Source organism: Lagopus leucura, unplaced genomic scaffold, assembly GCF_019238085.1.
Source record: "Lagopus leucura isolate 7727_CA_CO unplaced genomic scaffold, USGS_WTPT01 Super-Scaffold_73, whole genome shotgun sequence".
Taxonomy (NCBI): Eukaryota; Metazoa; Chordata; class Aves; order Galliformes; family Phasianidae; genus Lagopus; species Lagopus leucura.
This window is the reverse complement of record NW_024962252.1, coordinates 17,756,876-17,779,713: the sequence shown is the minus strand read 5'-3', so window position 1 is coordinate 17,779,713 and position 22,838 is coordinate 17,756,876. Positions and strand designations below refer to the sequence as shown.

Sequence of the window (22,838 nt, the reverse complement as noted above, 5' to 3'; positions counted from 1 at the left end):
TTGAGCAGATTTGCATCTAAAAAACATTGACTTCTGTATCAGAAATTGGGGTAAACAACCAAAAATGTTATATAGCAGGTATTTTTCAACAGATGGCTATAAAGAGAAAGCTATATCGTTAGGAAGATATCAAGGCAGCCTGCTAAAGCACATACTGCCAAAGAACATATTGATACTCAAGATAATTCACAATCATTGAACATAAAGTTGGCAACCAGATAAACAAACCTATTACTTTTCTTAAAATATCACTGATGTACCTACCACCCTGCTGTTGCTGTAACAGCCAACGAAACAGAAACTTCTAACAAGTACAGTCTTCCTACTGTGATATTAAAGCCTGACAAGAGGTTCAAGTCTACAAAAGAATTATCAAAAATTAAATGACTTGTTTTCCATTCATTTTTATACATAAAATTCTATGAAAATACTATGAAGTTATATCCAAAAATGTGTGTTTATTAGGAACAAAATGTCATAAAATCTAATCTTTGATGTAGTTTTTGTACAGGAAACATATTTATTGCTTTCATACTAGTCAGTGTAAGGACTTTATCAGTAAACTGCATGTACAATGAATAGTAAAACAGATTTCAGTGCCTAATATGTAATTAAGAAAAATCAACCCTACTTCTCTTTACATCAGTTAGCACAATTTAAAAAAAAAAAAAAAAAAAAAAAAAAGAAAAACTTAAAAAAATGTCCTGGGAAATAAATTATGATCTTCTCTGCCCATAAGACACACCACAGGCTGAAAGACAATCCGAAGCTTCCCTTCATAATACAAGCCAAATGCTGAAAATTGAAAATCAAAAGTAAGGTAGATAAGTTTTGAACAGGTTTTCTAAAAATTAGGCTGAAGAACTTGATTATTTTAAAGTGAATGATCACAGGAAGAATGCCACCAACTTCAGCCTCAGAAATACCAGAGAACTTAACTTTTGAATGAATGCAATTAAGAAATCTTTAGCAATTCTAAGGAGGATTTCATGCTTTCTAGTATATCATCATCAATCACGGTCTCATTGAATAACACCCATGAATAAAAAAAATGCTGAAAAATAACATCTTTTTATACTAGGTCCCTTTCATTTAAGAAATTCTGCTCTAAGATTTTTCACCTATTACATGAAATGCAGCTTTTTATTACTTTAAATTCTAAGGGGTTTTTTTTGTTGTTGTTGTTGTTAAGAAAAAAAACAAAGCATCCGTAAGAAAAATACTGCCTTATAAAAACTGTCTTAAAATGTGGAACAACAATTAATGAAACGGATTCTTGTCAATATTCAGTTGGCTTAGACAACCTTAGGGTACACCATTGTGCTGATTTGTAATTTAAGGCCTGAGTAAAGATGGTTTCAGAGGGAAATGCACAGAAGCCTGATTGAGTTTAATATGCATCTACATTTGCTACTGGGCATAATTAAAACTACATCTCTCTCTCAATCTACATAATTATGTCCCAAAGACACTTTTTCTTTAGTATCCTTAGCTTCGCTGGAAAGGCCTCAGGTTTAAGAGGTCATCCAGTATTGTTTTGAACTAAAATACATCCTTCAACAGAAAGAGTTCCAAAATAAAACAAAAGGTTCCTGTTAGGCTTCGCTCATTTTAGTGCACAGAATTCCAAACATGTGGTAGGTAAAATAAAATTTTAATGCACGCTTAAAAAAAGCACTAAGTGAGGTTGCAGCTTACTCCCCTGACAAAGGTACGGGGAATTGACACAACTTCTGCTACTGGGAAAAAGAAAATTGAACACTGCTAATTTTGGAAATGCCATTAATTGATACTAAAATGAATCATTTATTCACTGGAGAGAAGAAACCCTTTACCAGTGAATATTCCATCCGCAAATGTAAATGATTCTCAGGCTAACCAGTTCAATAAAATAGCACAACATTATGCACCACTTACTATGCATTACTATTCTTATTTGAACTTTTAAAACCTCTGAACACAGTTAAATCATGTGCATTTTTAATATAAAGTTGTAGGTTAACTACTATTTCAGTGAGGATTACATAGATTGTGCACTGGCAAAAAACGGTGAAAGATTTATTACTTTCATCTTGCTTTGCTGAAATAAGCTGTAAGACTTCAAGTAACACAAAGAAGCTACTGAGGGCTTAAACATCTTGTCCTCTATTCACATCTAATTTCTCATCAACTGACTTATAATGCCAACTGGAGCTACAAAGTAGTTCTTTTAATTGCTTAATTAACACATATTACATTCGATACAGTCAATAAGGAAACTTATCCTTCCTAAGACTTCGAAGCATTTGCAAGAAGTTGTTTGCATTGGAACACACTTCTCAGAACAGAGCCAAATGTAAGCAAGGGAAGTATGTTTCAAAGTCCTCTCCCTTCCGAATTCCTTTGCAGATCTCTTCCCTGCTGTTTTATTCAATAGATACACACAGCAAACTGAAGAAATCAAATCATGTAGACTAGCACGTCAGAAATACGCACAGTACTCATCTACATCTTCTCACTGTTTCTTATTAGGAAATCATCAGAAAAAAAAACCAATCCTTTTCAAGCTACCACAAACAGGAAAGCGGTGGACGACAGGTTGGCCATGAGCCAGCAGTGTGCCCTTGTGGCCAAGAGGTCCAATGCCATTCTGGGCTCATTAAAAAGAGCGTGGCCAGCAGGTCGAGGGAGGTGATCCTCCCCCTCTACTCTGCCCTGGTGAGGCCTCATCTGGAGTACTGCGTCCAGTTCTGGGCTCCCCAGTACAAATAAGACAGGGATCTCTTGGAAAGAGTCCAGCAGAGGGCTACAAAGATGTTGAGGGGCCTGGAGCATCTCTCTTATGAGGAAAGGCTGAGTGAACTGGGTCTGTTCAGCCTTGAAAAAAGGAGACTGACAGGGGATCTGATCCAGGTCTATAAATATATAAGGTGTGGGGGTATATAAGGTGTTCCGCACAAATGTGTGCAAGAACTTCTTTATGGTGAGGGTGACAGAGCACTGGAACAGGCTGCCCAGGGAGGTGGTGGAGTCTCCTTCTGTGGAGATGTTCAAGACCTGCCTGGATGCCTACCTGTGTGACCTGCTGTAGGGAACCTGCTTTGGCAGGGGGGTTGGACTCGATGATCTCTGGAGGTCCCTTCCAACCCCTACAATTCTGTGATTCTGTGAAAGTTGTACTAATTCAGCTTGATTCAGACACAACAACAGTAATCCATCCACTTGTGTCTTCAAGTTTTAATTCTCACGTCTAGCTGTGTAAGTTCCGAGCATAAAACAAATTCACTCACAATATCTCTACCGCTAATCGATTATTATAAAAACACCAGACCATCCTGAATTTTTCAGCTTAGACTCCTTCAGCTAATTGACCTCAGCAGCCACGTAACCATCACCTTCAGCAACAAGGAAGTACCATTTGAAGAACACATCTCTTAACACCAAGTCTTCAATTTAATATGCATAAAAGATATTAAAGTAAGCTATATGAAAGGAGATCTCTTGATGATGGACTCGATGCCGCAAAGCTGATAAGCACCACCACTAGGGAATTCACATTGGGCATTTTTCTCTTGATACATATTAATGCTGCAACAGCTGTTCAGCTACTAACACAACAGGTATCTTGGTTTATTCACTTCTGTTTTGTAAAGCATACTGACTGCACAGACCTACCTCTTCAGAGGAATGACATGAAGTTCTATAATAAAGAAACATAAACAAAAGAACTCAGGAACAGCAAAATCTGGATATCCTTCAGCTTTTGAGGTTGAATTTTAAATTAAATACTCTTAAAAAAAACTCTAGTATGTTTTGGTTTTTTTAAACTTGCTTTTAAAGAAAAGATGTAATGCAAATTCAATAGTATGTTTGGGAATCCTAATGAGACATTTAAATGAAAATACATTTTAATATTTCTTTTGATTATTAAATCATTTAACCTGCTATTAAAGCAGCTTGAAGGGCTATCTTTGTTTGTAGAACATGAAAAGCATTTGAAAACATAGCATGAAAGTATTTTGACCTTCTTTACGCTCAGCTATACTATGAAAGCAGTCATTCAACATATGAGTTAAGCAACGTCATTTTTGCCAATACAGACAAAACTCTTTCACCCAAAATCTTTATTTTGGTGTGAAAATACTCTATCTCACTACACCTAGAGAATGAAATTATTTCCAAACAATGAGAGGAATACAGACGGTGGTTCTACTGAAGCTAATTTCTGTAGCCAATAGCCAAATCTGTGGGAGTTTAACATAAAAACGCAATTTATTCAAGATCCTAACTATCCAGTCCTCCAATAACCAATGAAAGCAAGGATGCTTAGCTATAATATCAATAGTTTGCTACCATGACGCACTACTCTACCATTTTCCACAGATTTCAGGGGATAATATTTTATAGGTAATATAGGGAACATATATGTTCTGGTTTTGCAATCCTAAAAGATGGTGATCATTTCCTTAAAGTTTTACTGTAGCCTTCTGGCATCTCCAGAGAATTCACACCTAGCCATCTATTTGCATTACAGTACTACTGATGTACAATGAAAAATAAAAGATCAAATGTTAATTTGTATGAAGGATTTTCAATTAGATTCATATTTCTATTTCTCAGATGCCAAATATTGTGGTTTCCTGTCTAATGTATCACTAGGCTTTGGCAGTTTTCTCAGATTTAAATAACTCAAGAACAAAAGCAGCAAATTATATCTGACTAGAGAATTATAATTAATTGTGACAGAACAGAGATCTTCTTCAATCTTATGAATCAAAACACGCTCTGAAAATAGCAGGTACCATTATTATCCCAATAGAAGAAGGACAAGTAAAGCAAACCTCGCTGTAAATCAACTCCCAAATCTGAAACAAATGAGAAAGTGAAATACCAAAATTAAATGCAATCAGCTGACTGACAAAGAATATATTCCAGGAGATTTAAGGAGGTAGAGGTCATTTTAAGGAACCACCACGCCATTTTGTGCATTACAAAAATCCACTGTAGAATGCTCTGCATGCTTAAAAGCACTGCTCAGCATATTAGCAGATACCTATTTCTATTTTCATTCTAAAGTATCGTTTGTTTTCACAATATAAATATACAGAAAAGCAAAGCAAAGCATCACAGTATAAGCACTCTGAACTTAGATCTACAGGCTGTATTTGTTCATTCTTTATGATCTTGTCTCCCTCTAGTGGCTAGCTCCCACAACAATTTCTACCTATAACCAGTTGCGTGTGCAGAATCACAGAACTAGCAAGGAACTTCAGAAGATGTCTAGTCCAGCCTGCTGCTTCAAGCAGCATCAGACTGCACAGCACTTTGTCCAGTTGGATCTTTGAAACTTGGAAGTACAGAGATCACATAACATCTCTGAAGAAACTGCTCCAGTGCTCCACTGCCTCCATGCTGAGCTCTTCATTACGTCCAGCCTGACTCCCTTATTTTAACTTAAGCTTCGATGCCAAGCTATTAGCTACAATAACTGACAGCAGCAGGTTTCATTCTTTTCTTTGCTCTAAACTCATGTTCCTTCAAGTCCCTGACTTCACATTCACAGAACACTCATATAAACAGATCATATAAACAACAGCAACCAAGTAACAATTTCTCCTGTAAAAAATTATTTTGTTTTCAACTATCCTCCCTGCTTACCTCGTTGCAATTATTTAATGTGTCTTAGTTCACCTTTCCAGTTTCTTGTTTCAATTATTTTTAAAGTATATTGAGTATTTGGGTATATTTTTTCTATTTTTTTTTCGGGGAGGGGGGGAAGAGGAAAGGGCATTTTGGGGAGGGTGGACAGGGAGAGAAGAGTTAACCCAGAAAAGGATATGAAAGAATAGATTGGGATTTGTTCAGAGTAATATCACATATTACATAGATAAAAAACAAACGATACCTTAAAATAACACTGAGGTTTTGAAGCCAAACAGTATGACCATTTAGTCAGAAGTAACACATCTATCACAATTTGGCAGTCAATCCTATAATCTGAACAACAATTTAACATTAAGGTATTTTAGCCTAGCAAATAGCAAAATAATTTTAATTTCAGTGCTGCAAGCAAAAGCACATGTTGCTTTGTGCTCTGCGTCTGTCTGCTGTGAACACGCCACTACTTAATAACTTTCCCCACAGGATCACCACCAGTTTCAGGGTGTTCTTCCCAGGTTCCACTTGACTTCTTGCATTAAATGAAGTGTGAAACTTTGTATTCATAACTACCACAGTCTCCTCTCAAGGGAAAAAGAAATGTGTTTTCTAAAGTGTTTTTTTTTAATCACGAAAATCCAGGCTATGCCCACCTCAGTGATTTAGGAGCACAGGAGGGCTTATTTTCTGGTGCAAATTCTCCTTGCACCTGTGCTTAGTCTGTAATACTCACTTCACTGCACTGCTCATGCGGCTAAGGTGATTCCCTTCCTGTTGAAAACTGAAATTGTGAACTAATCTTAAAACTGAAAACCACCCTAAATGTTATTGCCATTCAAGACCAATGTGAACACACAATTTTAAAACAACTGTTTGCAACAAACCAAACACTCCTTTTTCACAATACATCACCCAGTAATTAACCCTAATCTTTATCAAGGTACCATCATCATCTACCTTTGCAAAGCTCTGGTGGGACAAAACAGTTTAATTACCTCAAATCTATGGGAAAGGAAACAGGGCACCAGTGTCAGAAAAAAATGCCAAAAGAAAAAAGTACCAATTAGAAGTGCATTCACCTTCATTTTTTTGGGACTTTAAGCATTACGGAACATTTTGCTGTGAAAGCCACAGCCAGCAAAACCCAAGCTCATAAAACTTACTTTAAATAAGGATACAAACTGCATGCATATTTTCATAAATGTGCACACAACTGGTGTCAACATGCAAGCGGGTGGAATGGGACACACTCATGCAATATTTTTTCCATCAGAAATAACAGACATACATATTTGTGTTGGGTTTATGTGGCAAGGCTTTCCTCACGGGGACTGCAAGGGTAGCTTCTGGGAAGAGTCCAAAATGGCCCCACATCAGGTCAGAGCCAGCTCCAGCTGTTCCAAAAGGGACCCACTGCTGCCAGCAGTTAGTTGGTATCCAATTGCAAAATCAGATTTATTATCTAGATTGAAATCTCTTTTTGAATCTTTGTAAAAAATTGTGTTTCAGATTTTTCTGCTTTTACAAAACACACATTTACTCTTAAATCATGCACCAAAAAGGAACTAGATTTACATTGGTCTAAGTCTTTATTAAAATGCCGTTTTCTTCTCTCTTCCCAAAAGATTTGCAGACCAGTTCAACTATCTTCTGGGATTTGGAAGAGAAGATGCATACTGTAATTCAGTATACCTAGAGCTACATTTTTTTGTTGAAATAGCCAAGGCATAGGAACTTGAGCTAGTAAAAAAGAAAATCATCTGTCAACCTTCATAGTACTCTGGAAAGCTAAGATCTCATAACATCAATGTAAAATAATATAGTCCAAACAAAATTGATGTAAGGTCTGAAACTTTTGCTCCAAGAGAACACTCCTGAACTCGGCCTGTATGCCCTAATGGCATGTACCACAGGCCAAGCACATGGATAAAGCAGGGCACCTGCTTGATTCAGATGGTTAAAACACAAGACCGTGTGAAACAAGGGAAGTTTCTTCTTACACTGTTTCTTTTGAGACTGTAAATTTGCTACAGCAAGCTGACACAGCTGCTCAACTAATTTTATTTTTATTAATGAGCAAAAAGACAAACCTCTCCTTACAGCTCATAATACCACTTACCTACGCTGTGAGCTAATTTAGTCACACAGCACTTGTTTCACAACAGCAGTTTCCCACTGATTTGAGTGGTAAAATAAGATTTCCTAGACCTTACATTAAAAAAGCCTCTGGTTTTGTGGCTAGTCTGTATTTTTCCATACTTCACAAGAATTTCCAAAACAAAATAAATAAAATCATAATGAAAAAGAAAAAAAACCAAAGCTTTAAAACACGTAACTGTGTTTTTGTACAATTATCTACTTTAACAAGCACCTATCCAAACCTGCAGCACATATGCACATTAACTGCATCCTCACGTTCATATCAGGTCTTTCTCACTAGTTGAATTACCTTGTCTGCATCCACTTTTCCTTTGATAAATTCCTTCTTCCAAAACTCCAGTGCCTGTTCTAGAGTCAAACCAATGCCTTTTAAGAAAAGTCCATATTGCATACGGCCTCCATGACGGAGGTGATGGTTCTCACGTAGGGCTTTGTGCAACTGGCGCATGCAAAGAGGGAATGATTTCACAGAAAGCTGTCAAGAGAAAAAAAAGACAGTGGTCATTTAATTGGTAGGATGTAAGCTTATTGGGATCACTTCAAAATGTGAATGGCTAGAAGGAATAATATGCATGTACATGGTATCCTTTAGACATCAATAATTTATCGGGGTTCTGTTGTATTAACATCTTCAAGCATCTACAAGCAAGACTAACATTCATTGCAGCTGATCTGCAGATTCTTTATCTGAAGAAAATTATTTCTTATGAAACAAGATTCCCAACAGAAAAAACAACGCAACACTTAAGTTTACTTGGGCCTTGCATCTTTAATTTTTGGATATCTGAGTCATGTCATAGAATTCAAAACTAAAAGGAATGTTGTTGTGTTTAAGGTAGATACTAAAACCTATTTCTACAGTTCAGATAAAAGGCTTGTAAAATGTTTAAGTTGAAAAATAATTAAATAAAAAAATTTTATTTAAATCTGCTTATAGTGGTTGCTTTAGGTACTTATGAAAATACACAGAACTAAGCAACAAATTAGGCAACTCATTATAGCTTCAATTTAAATCCTGATTAGATACATTTTCAGTTAATTCTGTTCCATTTTAAAAACACTATTTCAATCAAGTAGCTCTCAACAGTTACAAAACAAATACTGAATAAAAAATGACAAGATTGTCTGCATATAAGGCATCTGGCTTTAAATCAGAATTCATCAACATATTATAGAACTCAATAAACTGAGAGGACTTACAGCATCAATGTGCTCTAGAGCAATTTTTCCAGTGTTTTTTTGTACGCTGTAATCTGGGCCAACGTAAGAATGGCTGAAAAACAAAGCAAGCAATACAACATCATTTAAAATTACCTCCATTCAATTTTTTTCCTTTATTAATATTTACAAATTTGGGAAGAAATTATTTTATCAATTAAGGGCTAGAAATATTTTACAGCAGACAAAACCAAGAAAGAAATAGTTAACAAGTCATGTAATTTAGGTTTCAAGAGCCAGCATGAAGAAATCCTCCTTTCCTATATCCTAAAGGAATGCTGCATTGTCATCCAGAATTTAGATCACAGCATCACACTATTGTTGAGGCTGAAAGAGACTTCTGAAGATCAGCTAGTCCAATCCCCCTGCTTAAAACAGAATTAACTAAGCAGGCTGCACAGCATTTTATCCTGTTGGGTTTTTTGCACCTCCAAGGGGGACTCTACAACCTCCTGGGCAACTTGATCCAGTGTTCAAATTGCATTAAAACACATTTACTTATATTTAAATAGAATTGCTTGGATTTCAATTTGCGTCCTCTGCTTCCTGATTTATCACTGGATATCACTGAGAAGTGTCTGGCTTTATCTTCTTTACACCCCTTATACAGTACTTCTTTATTTGTCAGTAGGACACACATACACCTAAACCTCTGCTCTATGTTAAACAATCCCAGCTCTCAGCCTTTCCTTCTAAGACAGGATCGGGCCCAGCACTCCAAATGGGCCTTCAACAGAAGTGAACAAAGAGGAAGAATCCTCCCTTGACCTGCAGGCAGTGCTCTTCCTAATAACATGCAAGAGACAGCTGATTTTCCTTGCTTCAGGGGTATACTGGTGGCTCTCAGTTTGCTGTCTACCATGACCCCAAGATCTCCTCCTGCAAGTCTGTTTTACAGCTGTCACCCCTAGATTGTACTTGTACACAGGGTTGTTCCTACCCAGATGCAGTGCCTGGCATTTCCCTCTGTTAACTTCATGGACTTCTGTCACACATCTGTTCAGCCAGTCCAAGTTGCTCTGATTAAGTCTGCACAACTCCTGGTGAGACAAACTCGTCTCAGTTTTGCATCTGCCATTTTTTAAGTGTGCACTCCATCCCATCATTTAATTTATTAAAAGAGACACCGAACCATACAGCACTGACCCTTGAGGCACTCCTCTAACAGCAGGCCTCTAAACTGGTCTTCAACCCTCTGAGCAAAGCACTCTTCAGACCACCTCACTGTCCATATATATATATAGCCCATGTTTCATCAGTTTACCAAGGAAACTGTTACTTCAGAGAGAGTCAGAAGTCCTGCTAAAATCCAGATAAACATCCACTGTTCTCCTCCATCAACTGAGCTACTCATTCCACCTGACAAGGCAATAAGGTTGGTGAAGCATAATTTCACCTTCTGAAATCTGTGTCGTGATCTCCTTCTTGCTTTTCATAGGTCTGAAACCAAGATGAGAACGACCAGCCTGTACTTTCCTAAATCCTTATCCTTACCCTTCTTAAAGGTGGGGTACTTCTGTTTTCTTCTAGCAAGAACTTCTTGTACCTTGCTACTCTTCTACTTGTGCAGCATTTAAGAAAAAAAAAGCTATTACTTATGTATCACTATGAACATCTGCTGGGATGGAAAAGGAAAAACTGAACACCTTCTTCTTCAGAGTACCAACAAAAAAGCGGAGGAGGACTTACTGCAGTACTGACATAAAAACTCCTCACAGTAGCTGTCTAGCCAAAATAGCACAGGGTTCAACACACGCAGCCTCATCTCTCACCCATACTGTAGCAAAGCTACTTCTGACAACTAAGCTTAGCTCAGGCAATGCAATACTATATCACAGCAAACATGTAAGCACCATCAATGAAGTCATTTCAAATCAAACACAAGCATGAGGTGGCTGGGTTTTGCTTGTAAATATACAGCTTTCTTGGTTGAGGATACGCAGTACTGCAGAACAGGCCAAGAGAAATGCTTACAGCAGAACCCTACAGAAATTAGGAGCTGACAGTGCAGCAGGCAAAGCAAGCACAAAGATACGTCTAGTTTAAGGGATCAAAAATCATTTTTAACCTAGTAAGCTGTAAAGCCTGGGTAAGAACAAATTTCTTTGTGCCAAAGGGATTTTGCAAGTGACGTACAGAGATCATTTCTCAAATCTTCTGGACAAATAGAGAGAGAAACATCAGGAAAAAAAAAAGAAGAATTTAACTAAAACAATGATACTGGGTGCCACTGACTATTCTGTGACATTTCAACACTGTACTGTCTGGAAAAACATACAGCTACAAATTGATTTTACCGTGGTGCAAATCACTTGTTTTATTATACATGCTACTCATTGGTCATTTTGGCTTATTTCTGGGACCAAGCACAGCACTAGTTTGTTTTCATTTATATAACAATGCACAGCTAAGACAGAGAACTCAAGTAGTGGGTGGGTGGAATAAATGATACTTTCCAGACTCTGAAAAGCTTAAATATCACAGAATCACAGAATCACCCGGGTTGGAAGGGACCCCAAGGATCACGTAGTTCCAACCCCCCTGCCTAGCAGGGCCACCAAACATACACATTTAGATCAGGTTGCCTAGGACCCCGTCCAACCTGGCCTTAAACACGTCCAAGGACGGGGCATCCACAACCTCCCTGGGCAGCCCGTTCCAGGGCCTAACCACTCTCCTAGTAAAGAACTTCCCCCTAACATCCAACCTAAATCTTCCCTCCTTCAACTTAAAACCATTTCCCCTAGTCCTGCTGTTATCAGCCCTTCTGAACAGTTTACTCCCCTCCTGGGTGTAGGTATCCTCAGCACAGTAGGCAAAGAGGGAATGTTTCAAGTGTGCTTCCCAGCTTTTACATTAAAAAGTAGTACATGACCATGGCAAGGTCATGTGTCGTACTGTACTTGTACACGGTGTTGTTCCTACCCAGTCACAGTGCCTGCCATTTTCCTCTGTTGAACTTCATGGAACTTCTGTCAGCATATTGGTTCAGCCTGTCCAATTTGCTTCATTCCTGACACCACAGAGCTGAACTCTACGCACTGCATTCAAAGGTGAACAAAACTGAAACAACACCTTCATCCATGCAGAGTACGTGGTACATTGGAGCTGGGCATAACAAAGCCAGAACTGGTTACATGTTTGTAGGATTCCATTGGACAGAAACTTTCAGATTTGCAGTTTTATGCATCATGTCTTTCATTTTCAACAGTAGAAATTCTGTAGATCCCTTGATCACAATGAAACAATACTTTATTGCCTTTCCAATTGCCATTATTTTCTCTACTTTTCTACTGAAAATCTCAACAACCTTGAGGGAAAAAAAAGGACAATCCTTTCTTCTATAAATAACAGCACTCATTTCTTTACACCGTTACACACTGCCAAATAGCCTCCCACTACTGATTTGGAAATGCTTCACAACACAAGTCAGGCTTCTGATCACCCTCACTCTTTTCAGCTTCCAGTTTTAGCTCTTCTTTTGGACTTACCCCCCCCCCCCCCCTTTTCTTTATTTATTCCACACAACTTCTGTGGTTACTCCCTGATATTGATAGTTCCTCACTCAATTAAAAATCCATATAGCTCTTCACAATTTCTTTTTGTCTGCTTGCATTCTAACAAGCCACAATGCCTTCATTTTTTCACTCCAAAATAATTTTGTTTTCCCTCCATACGGAAATTCCTGCATCTCTTCATTCAGCATGCTTCAATCACTCAAGAACTGTCCACAATCCAAAAATCACAGATACTAAAATAATTCCAAGCCTATCTTACAACTAAAGATTAACTGCAAGTTCAAATAACAGTTCTAAAATCTCATTAGTCTTACAATTCCTCAGTAAACATCATAGCACCGTTTCAATATTGTTTTTTCAATCATCAGATTGTAAAGCTTTTAGATGTAATCTATTTTTAGAGTTTCTTTCAAAAGTACACCCACATCACCCAGATGAAAGACTGGCATTCCTTTCTACAAAAGATGTATAAAAAGCACTATTTAAGAATGAAAATGTGCCTGTTTCAACGTATGCTGCTAGGCAGACTGAAATAAAAATAAGGGAACAAAATGCTAAGTCCAGCATAGGAACAGAGTACTGTCATTTGAACACAAAGGGGTCAAAAAGTGGCAACAGTCAGCAACTACAAGAACAAAAGCACTTCTGTCTGTGCTTATGCATTTTTTTTCATGCAAGTTTATGTTCTTGCAAAAACACAATTCTAAAGACACCATACACACATTTTCCACAGGAAAACAATTAGAGATATGTATTTTCTTAAGCATTTCTAGCTGGCAATAAGTATTAAATTTTGTAAGGATTTACGAATTGGGTCACGTTCAACAGAATTGTCAGAACTGTAGTAATGCTGGTTTGAACAAACAATGCTAGGAAACAGTTAAGCCATTAATGCAATACTGAATGCAAAATAAATTTTAAGAATATAAAAGGAAGAAAAGCTTAGAATTTTTTACTTTACACAGGTTGCTGTAAACAGATCATATCTGTATGATGTAATCTATTATTTCAGTGTCTGCTCTTAGGAATTCAAGTAATGAGGAAAAATCAAAGTAATTCATAATTCAGGATTAATATCCAAAATGCCTAAACCAATAACAGACACAAAGCCAAAACATTCTAAAAGATAAAGTGGCTTATTTAAGCTGAGCAAGCTTGGAAGAATATAAACAGACAACAAATAAAATTTTCCTGTAACACACAATCCTATTTCCTATATTGTTACATGCCAAACAATTATTTGCTTACATGTCATGATCCAGGGCAGAAACAGAACACTGTAGTTACTGTCTTTCAGTTAGACCAAGTTAAGTTGTTCTAAAATAGTCTACACATCTGATTACATGTGAATGGGTTAAAATTTAAAAGCTGGATTACACTCTAAACTGAGACAGAAAGTGAGGAGGAAGACAAAGATAAACATGGGCTACTTATCATAAGCATTCAATTTACAGGGAGTTAAATTCTCAATGACTGCTCATACATACACATGCATTATTGTTGACCACCAAGAAGAAATCTCCATACCCACATTACCAGGAGTAGGATGTGTCTTTCAAAAAAGATCTGTTAAAACATTCTGACAAATAAAGCATTTAGTGTACCAGGAGATTTAGTAGGGATATGAAGGACATTTTGATGATGTTGAGGATAGGAAATGACAAGTCTATGGTGGTGTTCCTTCTTTACAGTATGAGTGTGAGGAGGGTAAACATATCTGCACAAGAACTGTGCAGATTCATTTTAAAAAAAAAAAATCTAGACTTGCAAAACAATTGTTTTCAGCACCAACCTTGGGAACTATCATTTGATAACAGAACAAACAAAATTATGCAAATGTTGTTTGTGAAAGACGCTGAAAGACCATTTAGTTCCACATTCAACTTAAAGTGGCACTACGATCAACTGTAATCAGGTCAGCCCTGGATTTTTTCTAGCTTGTTCCTAATGATTTCCAAGAACAAAAGATTCCCTATCTCTGGGTTACATGCTGCACAATAACCCTAGCAGAGATATTTTTGCTAATATCTCATCTGAAACTCCAAAGCTGCTACATGTAACCACTGTCATTTGTTATATCCTCTGGCACCATTAAGAATTCTGACCTGTGAGTACCCAGGTCTCACATAAAATATACATTTAGTCTAAACTAGCCCAACCACAGAAATGCCCATTTTAAAAGAAAACAAGCAGAAATTCAAGTGTCTACGCTGACATAATCCATAATGAAATCAGCTTTGAGGACTAGCTAATTTAAAAGTCCCATGCGGTCATGAATAGCAGCCAACAAATGTACACAGCATTAACAACCGAACAATGCTCTGCAAGTATCAATTGTTTTCTTTTCACACTTTTCTATCTGAGCCTCAGATAAAGCTCTATTGACATGTGCAAGAAATAAAATGTTGCAGTAAGAATTCATGCACCGAAGGAAAAGGAAAGCCTAAACTAATAGTCTCCTTTTTCCTATGAGTAAGATGAAGCAAAAATGAATCATTGATTCATGCAAATAAGTAACAGAAAAGACCTATTTAGTCATTTGTCTGTTCACTGCTAGAGCCTGTTTTTAAAGTTGTAGGATTTTATGTATTCCACCTATTTTTAATGAATTTGCCAAAAGACAATGATTTTTGCATAATTTTTCCAACTGGGGACTGTACTGGGAACAGCTCCTTCACTGTCACAACTGTAAAATAAAAGCAGCTCACTGGTTGCTTAATAAAAAAACCGAAATTAACATCAGTATGCAAAAAAATGCCATTTTGCATAAACATCAGATAACCTTAGTTAGTTTAAGTAGTGTAAAACTCGATGTTTTTTTATGCAGACTTTCCTTTACCAAAGTTATTTTAAAAAAACGTGCAATGTTCTATGATTGCGTGATACTGAAGATTGTTCCACATATGGGAGATTTCAGATTTCTCAGCAATGCCTCCTGGAGAGCATAATTCAGAAAAAGCTGACCTAATTGCTCTTCAGAGTCAAACTGAAAAAGGTATGCCACAGAGCATATTTGGAAAGTCCCACTAAGATGTATGGTAATAAAAACATGAAAGGTTATTAGCAATCAGAAGCAGTCCCTGAATGGTAAAGTAACAGTTATGCGGCACTTTTTCAATTCACTGCTCTGTAACATACATCAATAAACAATTTCTCTTATTCTGATTTACATAAGAACATCTTTATGTATTATTAATAAAAATGATGAAAAAAATAAAATGCTGCGGTTTTTTTTTTAATTTGGCTTGGATTTATTTTTTTTTTTTTTTAGGTACAGATATCACAAACAGCAGAGCACCATAGGAAATGAACTGCATGCTGACTAGATCTGCATCCTAAATCAGGTACAGCGCTGTCATGATGGAGCCTCATTGTATCCATTTCTAATTCATTTAGCATCATTTCAGTAAAGTTAATGCTGTATAACTTTAAAAACAGGGCTCTTGTTAAAGACATTCAATATTTAAGTAAATTTATACTCTTAAAGAGAACAAAAATTCAACAATCCAAACTGATATGTACCTGAACCACTCAATCTAACTGGATCTGTTTTGAGCACGGCCTCGATACGATCATTTCCAGAAGTTCATTCAAGGCTGAATATTTCATTAGCTCTAAACCAGTGCACCTCCGTCTGGTTGCATGGTTTAGTCTTACTGTATACTATTAAGAGAATTCTCCAAACAATATAAAGTAGGGGGGAAAAAAATAATCATATATGGATGAAAAACCTATGCCTAACTTGAAGAATATCAAAAAAGTATTCTTACTCTTCAACCTCAGATACATTCCAAGAAACTAGAATATCTCTATATTCTTCCAGCTTGTCTTTTTTTTCTTTTTTTCCTCCAGTCAAAGCCAATCACAGAGCTAAAGGTATCTGAAAAAAAATTCTACCCCCAAGTGCATTCTGTTTACACTACCTGAGATGATTAAGCAGTGGTTGTAGTCTCTCATCAGACTGTATGGAAGGCAGTGATCGTGCTGTCAGCTAGAAGACAAGAGAAGTGCAGTGAATGATATACAAGCTTCCAGAAATACATGTAGCACAAACCCAGAACGATGCAATAAAGTCTTCCTGTGTTGCTAACACTAAACAGCATTGGCTAAGGCATATTTTCTCCTATTAAAAATAATTAAGTCCAGCCTTACACAATCTGAAGTCAGCAGAAATATTTATAAATTAAGAAAGTTAAACAGTGAAAAATAGTTTTACTACAATGACATTATCTGCAATAAACACTAAAATATCATTGAAAGTTGCATACTTTTGTCTAAACATATTTGGACTGGAAGTCACACGCAACCTACATAACCTTATGGCTCTGTAATATATAATGCAACACAGCATATGTAATATATGTAATACATAATGTAATGCAGTCCATTAAGCCTTAATATACACAATTTACACCTGTGCATAAAAATTTACATGACGTTTATCTCTATATAACTTTTACAAAGACATGTCTCTGCATACACTGCTGTTGCTGTTTATGGAAATAACCTGTATTTTGTAATTGGACTATTTTAAACCAAATATGAACCCCTCTTCTTGTAACAAATGACTAATTAAAGCATTAAAACATGTCACGCTATTGAGAACTACTAGTTAATTATGTATTAAACAATATACGTTTGCTTAATACTATATATATCTGCCTTTCCTATAAAATGTACAAGCATAACAGCTCTGACATTGCTGACATTAATCTAATATAAAATATTTAATGTAGCATCCATTTCATTATCCTAGTGCTGTCAAATTAGGCTACCTTCAGACAAACGTAAACTAAAATGGCGACAAATCTTACTTTATATACATCACCATCAAGTTCTTGAATATTTTTACAACTAACTTAAATATGTTTAATGTTACACATACATTTTTTTAGATCTTTAAAACCAAAACTTTTAGGACCAGCGATGCAGACTCTCTTGGCTGGCTCCAAGACACCAGAAAAGCAAAGCTCTGCAGTGGAGATCCAAAATGCAGGTATACAATATTGGTATATAATAACCCAAACGTGACCCAAAAACAGCAACAAAGGGAACTCTGAAGTGCCAGCAATCCATCGATATTAAAACAGCCCAGAAACTTGGCAATTCACAGAATCATAGAATCCTTAGTGTTGGAAGGGACCTTTAAAGGTTATCGAGTCCAACTCCACTGCAATGCACAGTCCTTGAAAGTCCCCAGGGACAGAGGGCATCAACCACACCACTGGGCAACTTGTTCCAGTGCCTCACCACCCTCACTAGAAAAGACTTTTCTTTACATACAATCTAAATCTACCCTTTTTGAGCGTGAAGCCATTTCTCCTTGTTCTGTCACCACAGGCCCTGCTAAAGAGTCTGTCCCCTTCTTTCCTGTAACTCCCCTTTGGATAGTGAAAGGCTGCCATCAGGCCACCTCACAGCCTTCTCTTCTCCAGGCTGAACAGCCCCAGCTCTCTCAGCCAGTCCTCACAGGAGAGGCATTCCACCCTTTGGATCATTTTTGTGGCCCTTCTCTAGACACATTCCAACAGACCCATGTCTCTCCTGTGCTGAGGACTCCACATCTGGATGCAGTACTTCAGGTGAAGGCTCACCAGCACAGAGCAGAGGGGCAGGATCACCTCTCTCAGCCTGCTGGCCACACTTCTTTTGACACAGCTCAGGATATGCTTGGCTTTCTAGGCTGCAAGAGCACATTGCTGGCTCATGTCCAGCTTCCCACACATCAGTAATGCAAAGGTATATATTGAAGCACCAGCCACATCACCTTTGTATTATCAAGGTAGGTTGATACAGCATAGCACAAATTCAATGCGTTTATTTTAAATCAAAACTCATTTTCTTATCACTGAGTGCTACAGGCTCATGAAGTGCTGAGTAATAACCAACTACTTATTCTATGCTCATAACCTACATAAAGCAACAATCCACTTTGTTTGAAACACACCCAGACAGGAATTATTTCTGACTGGAGTTTGGAAGCCCTCTAAACATTGTCAAGCTACTTTGCTTGGCTAAAAACACAACAGTCTGAATTACCTGAAATGCCATCTGCTTCTCTTGCTGTTAATATTTGACTCATATACATACTTGACAGAACAGCATTTGTGTACACTTGCTCACATACAGACTTTCACATGAGATAAGGGTACAGTATTTTTCTCTACCCAGCATCCAACACAGCACCAGGAGAATAAGTTTTCTTCATGTCTGAATCTATTGGTATGGCTCACTTACTAGGTCCATTTTTTATTGTTTTTAGAAAATGAATTCTAAATGTTACATTTGCTCAGAACAAAAAAATGATTCTTCTTCCTGTTGCAAACACCACATTTATGACAAGGCAACGTTTATGAAAATCAAACTGGACAGCGGTGTAAAAAAAAAAAAAAAAAAGACAACTTTCAAAGAACAGTAAAACTCAAAAGCTACAAAAATACTGATATTACTGCCAAAGCTCTCTGTATGTAATAAACTAAGTTGTATATAACATTAACTGAACAGAAATACTGTTTCACAATTAACCTGGGAGACTTGTAGGAACTGAGATAGAACCACAAACTGGTTATCTCTGTGTTTAGCCAAGTTTTACTTTGATAGTACAGTGAAAGAATACAGAAATAGTTTATGTTGCCTAGTTCAGGGATCACTGCAAAGGGAAAAACAGAACATAATCACTTCAAATCACAGGAGAATCCAGTATTATTCCTCCACTTTTTCTTTCTTTCTTGTTTTTTGTTTCGCCTACAACCACATGTTTTATCAGCAAAATGAATCCCTGTTTGTGACTCTTCTGTGTCACCTGGAATGGCAAAATAAATATTTCTATATATAACACTCCCATGAAAATGGGATCATCTATCTTTCCACAACACAGACTTCGTTAGGTTCATTCAAGTAATTATTTTCAAGAAGAAGAGGGATCCTCACAACACAGTTCATTTCCATTTAAAATGGGACACCTCCTCAACACAGCTATTTACTCCACAGTCACCAAAAGCCCTTTTTGGTTTTCCAGGTTCTGTTTAGGACAGGAAGGTGCCTCCACTGCTCTCCCAATACCACTACACATTTTCTCCTAACAGAGGCATTCAAGAGCTACTTCAAAGTCAGGCACTACAAAATCATAAAGAATATGAAAATAGGGAATAGGGGTACGACGAAGTAGAGAAGATATGCTGACCATTACTCCCTTAGCTAGAATGCTACACATGCCATCAGTACAAATCTTCATCAGAAAAGGGGAGAAAAAATCCTCAGGATACTCAAGATATCCAGTTTTAATTATTTATTCTAGTAGATAAAAAGATGTTCATCAATCATGCATGAAAAACACGGAAGAAATGAGAAACCACTTGAAGACTGCTGTATCGTATCAGGCAAAGCCGATTTGTTCAGCTGAAACTTAGAAGAGATTAGTAGTGCTAAACACTGTAATCACTCTTACCTTAACTTCTTTACAGGAGAGAAAGAAGTTTTCCTGAATGTTATTGAAAACTTGTTACAAACTTATAAATAAATAAAGCTTGCCTGACACGAAACTTGCAGTTAAGCAGCAGCTCTACACACTACCAGGATGTCATTTATATACATGGCAATTAAGAACAAGATTACTGTGACTCAATTTCCTTGTCTCCATTTTTTACGGGTGTGAATTTTTTTTTACTTTGAGGTTACAGTATGAGAACTATTTGCTCTCAAGAGATTTTCTGTGCAAAAAAAAGATAAAAGATTTTTATTGTCACAAAGAGTTTGCTTTCTGGACAAGGTGTCCTAATTAGCTGTACTGCACAAGAGAACTTTAACGCTGTCAACACTTAATGAATACATTTTTTAAAAGTCATATCAAGTCGGATGTTATTTTGCAAAATTACATGGAAGGTTTACAAGGAAGCACAGAAAAAAGGACTTAGACAAAAGTTATTTTTCGCTGAGAGAACCTACTGAGTTACTCTAGGCTCCTCCTACATCTAACCAGAAAAATCAAGGTCTGTTTGGAGGATGCATTAGAGAATCTACAATGTACATTATTACCTAGAGTATCTCCTTATCAGCTGGTAAGTGCTCCCAGAACCCAGTGTCCACATGCACATCTACAGCCTGTACAGAATTCATCCAAGTCTTTTCTTTTTTTTCCCCCCCTTAATCTAAGAACTACCTGTGCCCAGGAAAGTGGTGAAGTCACCATCTCTGGAAACGTCCAAAAAATGTTTAGACGTGGTCCTGAGGGACACGGTTTAGTGGCAAATATTGGTAGTAGGTAGATGGCTGGACTGGATGACCTTGGAGGTCTTTTCCAATCTTGATGATTTTATGATTCTGTGCTGGTATACATGCTATTTCTTTCATGAAAAAAACTTCTTCATAAACATTTCTCTTATTAAAATCATTAATGAATAGGAACTTATAAACTTTCAAACATCATTTTCAACAAACTCCTAACTTTAGGTAGTGATTTCCTTAACAAGTGGTTTTAAAGTACATGAACTCTGCAATGTAACAGCCTCTTTTTGTATCCTAAATGTATCAGACACCATAAAAGTTGCTTTAGTTTAAATTTAAAAAAGCAAATAAATTCTAAAAAAATCTCAGAAAGTCTCAAGACTTCTGAGAAAGCTCCACTTTCTTTTAACTAAGAGATCTGTGAGTGATAACCTCACGTCACCTTCTAAACCTATACAATATCTTCGCCACTAAGAAGCCATGAGACTCTCATATTGCCAAAACCCAAGAATTCAATTCAATCACACCTCCCAGAGAAGTCTGCACCATCCAACAAAACTCACAGGCTGCCTCGTAACAACAGATTGATTTTGAAACATCAACTGTCTTGCTAAATGGGTAACAAAATGTCACCATGCAAATGCTATGCAGCTAGGGAACCTGAGTGAGGAGAGCAGTGTTTGCATGCCAGCATACTGCTGCACCTAGACAGATGACATTTGAGCGCTGATCAATTTTCCTCTGAAAAAAGTTGTGTTTAACCTTTCACAACATGTTGCAAATCTCAAATGCTGTAAAAAAAAATTAATAAGCAATTTTGCCAATGTTTTTTCAGTTATTAAAAGTTATTTCAGCAGCACTGACGCTGAGATATGCTCAAGAAAAAAACAAAGAAAATAATACTATATTTATTCCTTCTTCCATGTGAATTATTAGCATAACCCATAGGAAAGATGGTAACATTTTTCAAAATCAATGGAAATATTTACACAAAATTGTTTTTACATTAGAAAACATTTTTGCAATAAGCCAAATGGATTTAGGACATAAAACATTATTTTTACATAGCACCAAATACATGAAAGAAAGGAAATAAATAATATAGATCAGAGTTACTGGGCTTTTAGTACAAACCTAACAACTCAGTGACATTTTCAAGTGACAGGATAAAGATTTCTCTCATGAATCTCTACTGACTGACACAGGTATCAATACAAAACTGTACTTTGATTCTTTAAAATAAATAACACTCCCAACCCATTCTGTCTCACACTTCCACAGAAAATGTAAAGTGGGCTTTTATCTTTTCAGGAAAGCAAAGCCAACAGCAAACTCATGATTTAAAATTCAGGTTACAGTCTTAGCATTTTAATTTATTTATACATATACATTTATTTATACATATATATATATATATACACACGTACATATGCACAGAGCTTTTATATATATATATAAATATAATATATATTATATATATATAAAATTCAGGCAGAAGGGAGTAACAGTTACCATAAGCGTTGCTGAAATACTATATCCTAGAATGCAAAAGCTATATATACAAATAAAATTATATTTTATATTACATTTAATGCGTACTATAAGATTCATACTCTTATCTACAAACAAAATTAATGAATGTTTATATTTAGCTAGTTAGCTCAAGTTGCCAAAGGACAAATGTTCCATAGCAGAAGAAACAAATCAATGGGAGTAAAGAATTTCATTGCCCGCACGTCCTACATATTTACTAATAGAACTTCAGAACTTTGAAGAAACTGAACTCCACTAATTTCAGCTCAGCATTTGTCAAACACATTCCGAATAATAATTTATGTTTTCCTGAGGCATTTGCATCTGAAAGTAATTGATTTCCTTTTTCCTGTTCGGAAATGTCTAGCTTTCACATTGCCGTATAAATAACATTTGGGGTGAAGATTAGTATTTAGTCTTTGAAGCAGAATTTTTCAATAATTAAACCTTTTTTAATTGGTAAGTGAGCTGTTGCAGGTTTTTGTATCATTATTACTCGTGGAAATATTCATTTCACTTGCATTCAGGGTGAAAGTATGTAAATTAACT

The 22,838-nt window shown here is 36.6% G+C and overlaps 1 protein-coding gene across 7 annotated transcripts in view; it reads right to left on the bottom strand.

The window, feature by feature from the left end:
* Positions 1–22,838, bottom strand: part of PRIM2 (DNA primase subunit 2) — a 90,955-nt gene that overhangs the window by 28,481 nt on the left and 39,636 nt on the right. For 6 of the 7 annotated variants that reach the window (XM_042895145.1, XM_042895146.1, XM_042895143.1 and 3 more), the window contains 3 exons: positions 16,457–16,524; positions 8,998–9,070; positions 8,087–8,272 (listed from right to left, as the gene is read on the bottom strand). In XM_042895145.1, coding sequence (XP_042751079.1) covers positions 8,087–8,272; positions 8,998–9,070; positions 16,457–16,524 — 327 coding nt within the window. The remainder of the gene's footprint in view (positions 1–8,086; positions 8,273–8,997; positions 9,071–16,456; positions 16,525–22,838) is intronic. The other variant, XM_042895150.1, reaches the window with a different exon arrangement.